A 13591-nucleotide genomic window follows, 5' to 3' on the forward strand; every position below is an offset into this window, starting at 1 on the left:
GCAGCGAATGAATCGGGTTACCCATGAATTCCAATGCTCCCAGGTCTTTACCCGGTGGGGACGAACTGATTTTGCTACAACACGCATTTCCCATAGACACCCGAGTATACTCGGGACTCGTCCTCAACAGGTTAAGAGATTTACAATATGTCCTTTTTAAAATTTTTTATTTTGCTTGGTTTTTAAATTTGAGTAGATTAGCTTCTATCTGAATCAATCAGAAGCCTTTATCTTCTACTAGGATAGTATTTAAAACATTTCTGAATGCATCACTTCCACATGAATTCAGGTAGCATCCGATTACATACAAATACTTAACATATGTGTTGCATTTAGAAAGAAGTACTAGGACCGGCAAATGTAGACTGGACATTGTGTTACCTTATTTCGGAGGGATTTCAAAACTGTGGGTATAGGGACAGAGGAGGGAATAGAAAGTGTTAAAAAAATCTCACAACAAATTATTTACAGATTCACATGGAGACATAAATACATTATGTACAGAATTTCCCCTTCATTTGCCCTCCCACTCTCAATGAAGAAATTCACAAAAATCAAACAAATAAAAAAAAGATAAATGAAAATAAATTCCCCAAACTCAAAACTTTACACACATCCAAAAGTGAAAACACATCAAGAACTTAAGAAACTGAGTGAAGGCAGCCTTTCCTAGATAGCAGCATACAACACAATGTATTTCTTTGGGGTTTGGTGACTGAGATATTGCATAACATGTCTAAAGTGATCCTAAAGTACACCTTAATACAGAGACTCCAACCCCAAGCACCTTCTGATCTGGAGATTCTCCCGCCTGAAACCCCTAGCAAACGGGAGACTCCAACTTGATGTGCGCGAAGCGTAAAGTTCCTTGTGGCCGGGGTCCAGCTCTAGGGTTCTAGATGTTATCTCGTGCTATCTAAGGCTTAGTTTTCAACATACAATGACACTAAGTAAGAAATCATTTCAAACGGGAGAAATTAAATCTCAAGCGGGAGAACAGGAGATTTTGCAAAAATTGGTTGTCGGCGGGAGATCTCCCGTCGAAAGCGGGAGAGTTGGAGTCTCTGTAAATACGTACATTCCATCATACATAACGTACTAAATTTTGAAATCAAACAGGCATAACAGACGAATAGCAGGTGGGTCAGCCTTTTTAGATGACTTGTCTGAAAACCGACTGCGAATGACAAGAATCTGTTACATCTGGGGTAAACATTCATTTACATATCCGTTTCCTGAAATATCATTTCTTTCTAAAGTCCCTTCCTCTGAATGTGAAGAGACATGAAAACATACAAGAGCTAAAACCTGAAAAAAAAAAGAAGATGTGTAAGGAGGGAAAAAATTACTGCATTTCTTACATAAAACAACAAGAACAAAAAACAAACAGAAATGCTTCAAAATTGACTCTGCATCACTATCTATTTGAATGAACTTTGAATATTCTATTTTAGGACCACGGGAGGGGGGGGGATTGAACATAATTTTAAGAAAAAAACTATTCATCCCCCCAAGAAAAAACAAAACAACACAACCAAACAAAATGAATTTTCCAAGGTCCCTGAGAAGTTAAGTACTGAAAGAGTCCAAACAACGAGTGATTTTACATAAATTGTGTAACCTATGATGTTGTCAGCTCCAACCCCTTCATTACATAGAGCCTGCCTTCTCTTTCTTCTTCACTGCACTGGGGTTTCCAAACAAAAAACTTGTAAAACTTTTCTCTGTGTTAACAGATAGTTGTCATCCCTACTGGAGCTCAATAAGTCAAACTTGGTGCTTCTGGTTTACCTATGCTACGAACCAAAACAAGAAAAACAAAAGGAAAAGCAAACAAAACACAAAAATGCATACTCTCGTTCCTTGTGAAATCACAGACTAATAGAAACCTATTGTGAAGCTAAAGTCACACCATTTATTTTGTGCAGAGGCCACTCATCTTTCTTCTTCATCTTCCTCTTTAAATTTTTTTACAAGTATTTCATTTTATAAGAAGTGCATTCAGCAAAGCCATATATGCAAACAATCTCAACTGGCATTGAAGGTGAATGTCATGGGGCATCACTCCCGGTATGGAAAATGAACGTCACGGGGCATCACTCCCGGTACGGCGTGCGTCCAGCGGGGCGCTCGCGAAGGTTGTATCGGCCGTTCCTACGAGGGCTGTCCATGTCGTCCTCGGCTTGGTCGTTCTGCTCGACCGGCTTCTTGGCCCGAGATTTCTTCCCCTTGACCACGTATGCCTGGGGCAAAACAAGTGACCGAGGGTAAATACTGTAGAACTACAAACATTCCCAGCATGAAATCTTTGTGAATTAGAGCTGACAGTCTATTTGAGCATGATTTTTTTTTTTTTTTTTTCATGAATTGTAGGTGACATTCAGCGCCTTATGTACATATTGCATTTTACTCTTGACAAATTTGCTTCTTCCCTCAAACAATGTCTAGAGCAAAGCAAGCAGTGCCCTCAAACACTGAATAACATGCAAAATTCATGCTCAAAGGTACTAACATGAAAATACAACGCATGAATACTTGGGGAAAATATTCAAATATGTGCAGACATACCTTCCTCAGCAAAATCAAGACGAAGTACAGTGAATTTTATGCTCTATGGTAGTAACGTGAAAAAAAAAACCCACCCAACAACACATTGATATTCGGGGGAGATATCTAAATATGTAATGTACAGAAGAAATTTCATCAGCAAAATCAACAAGAAGTACGATGTTCAAATTTATGCAGTGCAAAAAATCATTTGCATAAAAAGCTTCCACTTTTGCAGTGAATAATAAAATTAAAATAGTTTTTTTTTCTTTTTAATTTCTCCCTGATCATATAATATACATGATACAGAATAAAAACTAAATGTTCTCTCTTTGGACACACAGGAGTAGATTAAAACAAAGACAAAGATTAAGTCCCTTTATTCAAGCACATATAAGATAGCGGCCAACATTCAAGCTTCAATACCTGGGAGGGCCTAAAAAGCCACAATGGAGACACATTACACTTTATGCATATGATTAGGTGTAACAATCCCCAATACTGGCAGATATCAAATCCTTCGGAAGGGAAGAAATAATTTTTCAGCGAGCCTCCTGCAGAAGACAGACTTGGCTTCATATATTATTGAGGTGAAGCCTTTACGAGAGACTAAAAGTAAGACTCAAAGTCCCTGACACACTACTGTACTTCATAGGAGACTTGCAGAATCTAACAGCAATGCTGCTCCATGTTCAAGCTGATTTTAATGAAGAGAGTGATATCAAACGAAGAAAATGGGTGTAACTTTTGTTGAAATCAGACATAAAACAAGAAAGTGGCAGAGTTTCGGTATTTTGCATTGTTTCACGGACCATTGAGACTGGCTGAAACCAGACTTGTAAATTTACTGATGTGATGCTGTCATTTATACACAAGTCTCATAATTGTTTCTCCTGAAAAAATATAATAATGAATACAGAGCATCAGGGGAAATCTTCTCAAGTTGCTATCAGTAATTTGGTTAATATCACTTGACTTCGCAAAATTTGCAACAATAAAAACACTGTGAGATACACAGAGTATCATTTACTCGTGGGGGGTTACTGGGCTTATATGGGGCTCTGCTATGGCCTCCGCCCTAACCACTCACCTTGTGGAAGAAGTTTGAAAAGAGGATGATGTGGGAGATGAGGTAGGCGATGAGGGCGTAGACGTAGCCCCGAGGGAAGCCACAGTCCTGGTACAGCACGATCAGGGAGTGGATGAGGACCACGACAAACTGGACCTGCGGATAAACGTGCAACAATAGACACTGATCAGGCCACACTGTGTAACCACACCTACATGGCGTTTTTTTTTTTTTTTTCAAGATAAGCTAAACAAGCATTCTTTGGACTCAAAATTTTGTACAATGATATAATACTCGTACTGTTATTTATACTCGTACTGTCAATTATATGTTCCCATATTCACTGACTGAAATAATGATAATAACAGCAATAAATGTAGTAGTAGTAGTAGTATCGTAATAACAATCATAATAACAATAAGATGAATTGATATGAATAATAATGACAAAAATAAAACCAGCAATGATGATAACTATTGCAAATCAATTTTTTGTTTGATTCCAACAGTAATTTTAAGTACATAACTGCTTCTTCAGTGCACACAATAAATACATCCAAACTAAAATTAAATGGGATTACTCATCACATTTCACAAAGTTTCTGAGACGACAGCCAGAACATGGTAGATGCATCTACATCCTTTAAGGGCAGAAGTTGCCACAAGAAGTTGTCACTAGTTTATTTCATGAGAAGAAGTCACTCCTGTAGACCACCCCTTCAAAAGGCAACAAATCCATGAATGGTTCTGACCATCGTGCATATGCATAAAAACCGACTTGAAGCAACAAAACGGAAAATAATGAGTCTTCCGATAATAAGAAATTTTGGGAAAAGGTATGATTCATACATACACATACTGATACAGAGGATATTTCTGCTACAGGTAGAGGATATTTCTGCTACAGGTAGATGAATTAATGAAATTATTGATGCATAAATAAACAACTGGATAATTCCACTCCGAAAAAAGGGGATGTTCCATGCACATACCAGCTGGAGGGACGTCAGATACTTCTTCCACCACAGGTAGGGCTGAATGCTAGGGCCGAGGGCGGACAGGAAGTAGTAGCCATACATCAGGACATGGATGAGGCAGTTGACCATCCCAGAGAAGTAGGCTGGTCAATGGAACATGAGACACACACACAAAGGTCTTTTTAATACTTGGTTCAAATGCCAGGGTGATAGACTGTGGGCTAAACATACAGATAACTACTACTGGGCCAATCAAGGTAATGAGTCCCCAGGGGTACACATATTCACACATACTGGACTAAGGGATGGTTGAGAAACAAACAAGGGGAATGACAAACTTGATACTTCCCTGAAATACAAGATGAATGAATGCTTTGCTTTTAGTTTGGATAGTATGAAGTCAGGTCAGTAAATTTCCAAGTTTATACTGTTATACTATGGGGTACTTATTGAAGACCACTTGCATTTACCTTTTTACTGAAATACTTCGTTCAGCATTTAAAAAAAAATATTTGAATACATTCATTGTGTTTTTAAAGTGAAATGTAAACTACCTGGCACATGCTTTTCCTAACAAGATTCAAATGTTATCAGCCCACGGATGTAAATGCCACTGTTTTCTTTCATTCTTTGTTTTGTTTTGTTGGTTTTTACCGGTAATTGTGTGTCAGCTTCGGGTTGAAATCTTGCGTGATGCAGTGCATATATACAGTTTGTGAAGCTTATGAGAGACAGCAATTCTGAAAGCTTACAGGCACCCCCTGGGATCCAGCGGACTCCGATCCACCAGAGCAGCGGCATGGTGGCGTGATGGTAGACGTGGAGGAAGCTGATCTGGCTGTCCTTCTTGCGCAGAATGAAGATCACCTGGTCAAAGGTCAAAAGGGAATCACAAACTGTAAACTAAGCTTCATCATGATATCTTGAAGATAAGGTCTTGTATGAACTCTATCTTTATATGGTTAATACATGTGGTTTAGTTCATCCATGTTTCCTTTGCACAAGTGAAAATGTGTTTTAAATTCACTGCTTCACAAACCCTGGTATGAACTGTAAGGCCAGAGACAAATGAAAGAGAGGTATGAAAACAAAACACATGATTTACCACCAGAGGACATGACATACCTTCAGCTCTGATGGATTTGACTAGGCTATGCAAGGCAGAGTGTTTAGTCAGAGCAGTCCATGACTGAGACGTGTACAAGAGTGATCACAAAAAAATTGACAAAGGTCACTTACTGATATTGCTATTCTCTGTAGGAGAAAAAAAAAGTGCACCCACAGTATGTGTGTATTTTCTAACAGTTTTGCCTATAGTGGCAGTTTCTACATCACATGGTTGTAAGTGCTATAATTTTGTGCCCTTTTTGGTGGTATACAATACTCAGAAATCAATACATAAGACTTTCAAAAATGAAAAAGAATGACAAACACTTAAGTCAAGTTTACTGAGGTTACTGGATGTGATACATCATATGGATATAAATTTGGGAAAGTAATCATTGAGCATCTGCTCTTCATGCTTTGCCTGAGGGAGATTTGACAGTTTGCCTGAAATTAAACATTGTTACATTCTGGGGGAAGGAGCCATTACCTACAAAACATCATGAACATGGGGCATTGTTGGAAATACTTCATAGGTGGGAAATACTTTATATATAAATTCTAGAAGACTTACAGTGTCCAGCAACTCAATGATCTTGGAGAAGAAAAACCACCAGCATGCTCCTGCCAACTAAACAGGGAGAAAAAGAAGAGAGTTAAAACTAAGAGAATGTTAACGGTTTACTGACCAAACAATTGTGAAATTACAATGTTGGTAATGATACATATGTGTCTGTTGCAAATGGGTTTAAAGATGAAGTGTCATGAAATATATATTTTACATCTATATAATCCAACAACAACAAACACCACCACCACCACCACCACGAGCACAACCACTGCTACCACCATTTGTCTGTTGATTCTTCTCATTTCTTCAGGAACTTCAGACAAAACCATTAATATGTATAATCACAGTTAGCTACATACAGTTATAAATATTGCCACTTTGGATGCTATAATTTTGTTGCCACAACAAATTTGGGCAAAAAAACCCCCAACAACAACAAACAAACAAACAAAACCAAAAACTTTCCCCCCAAAACAACCAAATAAAAGAAAACAAAATGAAACACCAGCATGAAGCATGGGAACAATGATACTGTGAAATCATCTCCAGAAGCAGAAATTGTGACATATGGAATAAGTGAGCACATAATGTAATAATTTACTCATTATCACACCATCAAGTTTGCATTATTAGCCTTTACAGATGTGAAAGTAGGAGTCACAAAAGAAGAAATGACTTTAGTTTAGCCAATCAAAAAGATTTCTCGAGTAGCCTCATGTGGCCAAAGTTTTATGCACACATATATTTACAATCCCCTGGCTCATAAAACTTAAAGGGATGGTATAGTTTTGGTTGAGACCTGGCTCCTTTTAAATGAAATAATGAGAAACCTCTTATAAAAAAAGAAAGAGCATGTAATTCCAAGAGGAATTCAACGTTTATTTGATGAAAACTGGTTTTGAAATGACTGAGATATCCAAAACAAGCGATACCAATGAAAGATGGGACCTATCGTTCATTAAGATCTCTTTGTTTTGCTTTGGTTTTTTTTTTTTTTTTTTTGGATATCTCAGCCATTTCAAAACCGATTTTCATCAAATAAACTTTGAATTCCTCTTACAATAGTATGCTCAAATGCAAACAGAAGAAAACTGACCAAAAATTAATATAATTTATTCGAGGAAAAATGAGCCAAAAAAAATGGGATTCCATCGGGATAGTATGCTCTGTAACATTTCCGATGGTTTTTTCAGTATCTTGCAAAAAGTTAAAAGCTCAATCCTCATCCCCACCAATACTATACCCTCCCTTTAAAGCTTCTTTCTACAGATAACAGATTTTTCACAAAGAAGAATCTAGAGCATTAAAATGAACCCATGAAAACAGAAAATATAATCACAATGTGTTTACAATGACGGTCTTCTCCCATGGGTCCATTCTTCTAGGCCTTTGACCACTATATATATTTGGGTACATTTCTTCCATACTTTCTACCTCATCATTCCTTGTCAAATAACACCAGGAAAATTTCCACTCACCCTGACAGACATCTCATCATTGGAGTAGTCGACAGCTTGGCAGACTGCGTTGAACTTTGGGTTCATGATCGTTGGCACAAAGAACTGTTGTGAAGAAAAATATTGTGCAGATGATAAGGATGAAATAAAAAGATCTATGCATTCACTACATGCCACTTGGTAATGACTCATCACTAGTGTTAGTGTTCTATTCTAAATGATATTGTGTTCCCCTGTGTGAGATGTCTAGACTCTGAAAAGAAATTTTAAGAGGAGATTCTTGCCTACTTCTAGATCAGCTTCATTTTTGTTGCCCAGGTGTTAAGGCTTCCCCATTTAATATGCAGATGTGATGGTGACAGAAATCACTGTTTTGTGAGATTGTGTAACTTTTGGCAATTAACTTTGTAATTCTTTTGTGTAACACTATTGAAACTTTTACTGTTCTCTTCAATTTGCACTCTTTAATAATGAATAAAGTACAACCTGTCTTAGCGAAAACCTGTCTATAACGAAACCTGCATACGACCACTATCAAAAAACAATTCCCTCCAAGAGAAGAAGCACATTAAAGAACCGTTCTATAGCGGCCACCTGTCTATAATAGCAACTTTTCTTGTCTCTCTTGGGTGGCCGTTACAGACAGGTTTGACTGCACATGGATGAAATACTAGCATCACACACAAAAAAAAAAGAGGTCTGGAAAGAAGCGTTTTACCTCTCTGAACATGTAGGCAGAGAGTAGCACCAGGGCTGCATTGTAGATCAGCATTGGAACTTTCAGTACAAAGGCATTTCGGGAAGACATCCACCGCGGTCCCACGTAGACGAGGAGAAGGTAGAGCGCCACCAGGCTGTACGTGACGAGAGGCGATGACATCAGTAGCCATGACGACGTTCTCGGGTCTGGAAAGAATTAGGGTGTATGCAGAGAATGAAGGGTCTGTGTCAACTTATATTTGTTCATAGTGTCAGGGAAACTGTCCATAATTGTGTGCTCAGCAGGTTCTATAATTGACATCTTTTGAGTGCAGTAAAACCCAAAATGTTCACATGCATTTTGATTTAGTGAATTTCGGGAGAGGCAAGATTCGCAAAATTAAAATGCACGCGAAAGTTGTGTACATTGTACAGTATAATACACTGGATGCCAGTGGTGATTCCTTAATGCCGTGAATATTTCTTGCTTTATAGTAAGTTCTTTATATCCCATGAGAAGAGTGCACTAAATGATCAATGCATGCTTCTAGAACACTTTCACCAGCGCAGTAAGTTGGCAAATAACAATGAAAGTACCCCCAGAAGCTTTTGAAGTGACTAAAGAATGATTTTTTTTTTCTTTGAAGAAAATCTGCAGAAAAGGCACAATTGTACAGCTTTCATGCAAATGACTGTACTTTACAAAACATTTATATCAACTCTCAATGGTACTTCGTAAGAAAAGATCAGTTTGAAAATAATGACAGAATTTCTTTCAAGAATTGGTGAATAGTAAATTGTGCAATTGTAAAGCAGTAGACCAGAGTCTGATGAGCAAGGCCGTCAAATATCTGAGCAGATTGCGCACAATTCAATATCCATTACTACAAATGTACAGCTTTCTACATCTGTATGTCAAGCACATCAAACTTGAATGACTTACAACTTGTACACGACAGGCAGGAAACAAGACACAACAACAAATATTTTGCTTGAAATAGATATATAGTGAGGTTTTTTTTTTTTTTTTATAAATTGTTGTTGTTATATTCACATGAATGATACATGTAGGTGTCACTATTAGGACAATTATAATAGTGTACAATTTGGGTTAAAGTTAAGAATGGGAGTACATGTAGGATTAGAATTTGGATTGACTTGAAGTTTGGGAAAAGTGACACTACAGGTACATAGGTAGATCTTATAGAATAAGAAGGAACATAGGCATGACAATAAATTGCATTTATAGGGGCTATCACTTAAATTCAGTCATAACATTCTGGTGAATGCAGGGCATATAAAAATGCACATACCTCACTTATTTTCATATATATTTATATATATATTTTTTTTAATTTTTTTTTTCAGTATATAAAACATATCATTCACATACTTACCTGATACACTGTCTGCCCATTGGACAAAGTCCTGAAGCTTCTGAACTGGGCCACTCATGATTGAAATCATACGAAATCTAGAGCAAAGATACAATTCAGCATCTCTACATTATACATGGATATTATTATTTTTTCTTCATTGGAGATGCAGTGCCATCCATATCTAAGGGAACTGCAAGTCAGAAAAGATCTAGAGCATATACTCTGCTATTTTAGTATGCATCAGACAATGTGTATTACTAATATTTGTATTCATAGTGGCTACTGTAAAGTGGGATAGAGATGAGCTGGTAATGAGATCACAATAAAACTGTGCATACAAGTAGTCACACCTGACCCTGAACATAAACCTCAGATGCCATTGATATGCTGATGATAATTGACAGTATGCAACAATAACAAGGACAAAATATTTAGAAATTATAGATTCAAATTTAGACAGATATTTTAGACTGTTTTATACTGGTAGTTTACATATTGTTGAGTAGTAAATGTAAGCACAGTCTTATTTAAGTACAAAATACTGAGTTGCTTGGTTTTGCACTTTTGCATATTCAGCGCAGAACATAATGAATTCATAAAAAAATTCCAGCATGCATTGTTTGGGCGCTCCTTCTACACAGATACTGTGGGAGCGTGTTGCATTGGGGCTGGTCGCAGTTAGGTAAATGGCAACATATTGAAAGCTCTAAAACCCAGGATAGCCTATTAAACATTGTCCCGGGCAAATTTTATGTCCATTCGCAAAATCAATGTGATACCACGAGAGGATACAAACTAGCAAGAAGCACTCTGAGAGCTGAAAGTTGCCCGATATCCCAATAAGAAGCCTTCAGTTTTGTTACGTATCAAACTTCCATGCTGCATGGCGTGCCTCGCCATAGGGCACAAGCAGAAAGTAGAGCATGCATATTTCGTATGCAAACCTCAAATACGCGCAGCTTGAACTCCCAAGTTCACTTACCCTATCTGCAAAGAGATAAAGAATCCTTCTAAAATTCATCGAAATTCCCTGATCACTTTGTTCCAAAATTTAATCATCTGATCTGTTCCTTGTGCCAAAATCAATCAACTTTTTCTGCAAGTTTCATCTAACTTAAAGGACAAGTTCACCTTCATAGACAACATCATAGACATAAAAGACTACTACAGCTTGTGATGTCACATTTGTACAACATTATAAAGAAAGTATAACTTTAGAAAATTCAACATATTTTTACTTTTCTCATATCTAAACAAAAGAACACTTGACTTCTCTCTTTCAGAACGAAAGGGGAATAATATTACCTTTAACATGTATACGTCAGTAACAGTAACAAGTCGAAGAAATGTGCACTTTATTCAAAAAGGAAAGTTTTGTGAAATTCTCTTTTAATTTCCCTTAGAAATCTACAGTATATCGTTGTATGCATGTGACATCCTATACTGTCCAGCAATTCTCATCCAGCAGTGTAGCCTGACCAGACGGCTGTGCAAACAGCAGTCTGACATGTACTAGTGTTTAAACGTTGTAAACGACCGTCGCTTTTGACGGCAAGACCACAAAAATGTCTTTTATTTTGTTTGATTTTAACAGTAATACCACCCACCTATATCGTATTTTGCTGATGGTTGAGTTGAATTTGGTGTTTTGTTGGTATCCAAACATTATTGTTGAATTTTTCGGAGTAAATTGTGCAATGATTCACAAAATCAACGAACTACCACGAACGCTCAACCCGAGGTACCGTGGTAGCATTTTACGTACGCCCGTGCGTTTCTTGTGTTATGTAAAGCTTGTCGTCTTCTACGTACGTGTATTTCCGCGCGTGCTGCTCTCATGATTTGACGTCACTTCCGCTCCGACTAGCTCATCCACTTCCGCTCCGACTAGCTACGTTGTAGTATAGGAGAGTGATTGCTATTCAATAACACGCAGAAGATGAGGACTGAAGCAATACGGACGCTTACAGACCTGATTTTAAGGACGGATTTCGGTGGGTTTTTGACGGAATTAAAAGAAATACGCATAGGGTAACATCCCCAGTATTCGGTCACTTAAGCTTTTTTGCAATATTTTTCAAACTAAAATAATACATACATACATCATATCTACAGCAATGTATGTGAAATATATCAAATTTCTTTAATCTCAACTTTCATTTCGTTAAATATCTCACAGAATTGCACAAAATCGCGAAATATTTCACCTTGAAAATTCCCCAGTATACGGTCATCGGCTCCAGTATTCGGTCACGCGATGTGCGCGTTCAAAGTCAATGCGTGTTCAAGGCAGCTGAAAAACGCGCACGCGCGCTACCTTGTTGGCGCAAAATTGCATCGGGGAAGTTGCGGCGACCGTTGGTGACCGAATACTGGGGCCTCGGCACTTGCATTCAACCCTTGTACATTGGGACACTGTATCGGCACGTACGGACATTTTGTTTTTCTTTTGCGTTTTTGAGGATACCATTACACTCCAAGCTTGCGATAAGCGAAAAATCCCGCGAGAGAACGGCGTATTTCTCGATTTTTAGCGCTTTTTCGGCGACCCGTACTCTTAAAACTGGGCCTTATCCGCGCGCGCTTTTGGAAAGTAGCGCCGATTCTGCACTTTTGACGGTAAAATTTGGGATTTTGGATGGATTTTTGGAGGGGGCTAAGGGAGTTTCCTGTTGTGAATGAGCGTGTAAGTATGTAAATTAGTGTGATTTGCGTGTGTTGTGACAGTTGAACTTACTGGCTGGTGACTAGTGATAAGTGACCGAATACCGGTGCCTGACCGAATATTGGTGCCCTTACCCTACCGATTATTGAATGATTATCATAGATTACGGGGATTCCTTATATTTTAGTTTTCCACGATTAATAAAGATATTCATGAAGGAAACGTACACCCACCGCTGAAAATAACAATGTCTGCGAAGGAGTAGAGGTGCAGCTGCTGTCGCTTTGCGACAAGCGGCTGCGTGTAGTTACCAGCACAGTGCAGTGATTGCATGATTGCGCAGATAGGCTACTTTAAAAATTCATAACTTTTGAACGGATTGTCCGATTTTCCTCAAACTTTCACTAATGTGTTAATATTGTTGCATTCTCGCAATCCACATGTAAACTTTATATTGAAGGTAACTGCGGCCAGCCCCAACGCTACGTGTTGGACTCCCACAGTATAAGAGTGTACAAGGAGCGCCCCGGCCCCGGGGTTTATTTGAACTTGAAGGTGGACTTGTCCTTGTCCTCTGAAAGAGTCTACATCCGTCCATGACTTTTTGAGTTATTTTGCAAACAGAACAAACCAACGCCAATGTCAATGATCACTTTCAATCTCTGCCTCCCTTGCTGGGCGGAGGTAATAACCTGAAGCTCAGACATTCAGACCAAGGGCAGAAATTTCGATGCTGTCAGTGTGATGACCAGCGCAGCGCAGCGGAGCTTGTCCCACAATCAGGCAAGGTACTAGCACCCCCTCGGTCCCATCTACTCTTTTTCGTGTTGAAAGCTCCCTCTTCATCTCTGTCATCAATGCGAAGAACATGTTGGCTGACATTCACACTGCACTGCTGACACTCAGTAACACTTCCAGTTCCCCTCTCTGTCCCCGCAAACCATCCATGCATTCATAACTTGACACAAGTCTATCACCTGTCACATCACATCATATTCTTACATCACATTTCATCTGATCTATTCTCTACGAAAAAAATAACTCCTAACCACTTTCCCCGAAAATTTCCTCGATATTTACCTCGAGCCAGATTTGCCCTTCGGTCGCAGACGCTAACGGCCCAA

At 38.5% G+C, this 13591-nt stretch overlaps 1 protein-coding gene across 1 annotated transcript; it reads right to left on the reverse strand.

Moving 5' to 3' along the window:
- Positions 1–1753: 1753 nt before the first annotated feature.
- On the reverse strand, positions 1754–13565 carry LOC140236001 (very long chain fatty acid elongase 4-like). The gene is made up of 9 exons (XM_072315988.1): positions 13517–13565; positions 9821–9897; positions 8443–8630; positions 7746–7829; positions 6271–6327; positions 5345–5459; positions 4608–4735; positions 3638–3772; positions 1754–2243 (listed from the first exon to the last, which is right to left on the reverse strand). The coding sequence occupies exons 2-9, from the start codon at positions 9888–9890 to the stop codon at positions 2097–2099; spliced, it is 924 nt and encodes a 307-aa protein (XP_072172089.1). The 5' UTR covers positions 9891–9897; positions 13517–13565; the 3' UTR covers positions 1754–2096.
- Between the last annotated feature and the right edge of the window lie 26 nt (positions 13566–13591).

This window comes from Diadema setosum, chromosome 12 (assembly GCF_964275005.1).
Source record: "Diadema setosum chromosome 12, eeDiaSeto1, whole genome shotgun sequence".
NCBI lineage: Eukaryota > Metazoa > Echinodermata > Echinoidea > Diadematoida > Diadematidae > Diadema > Diadema setosum.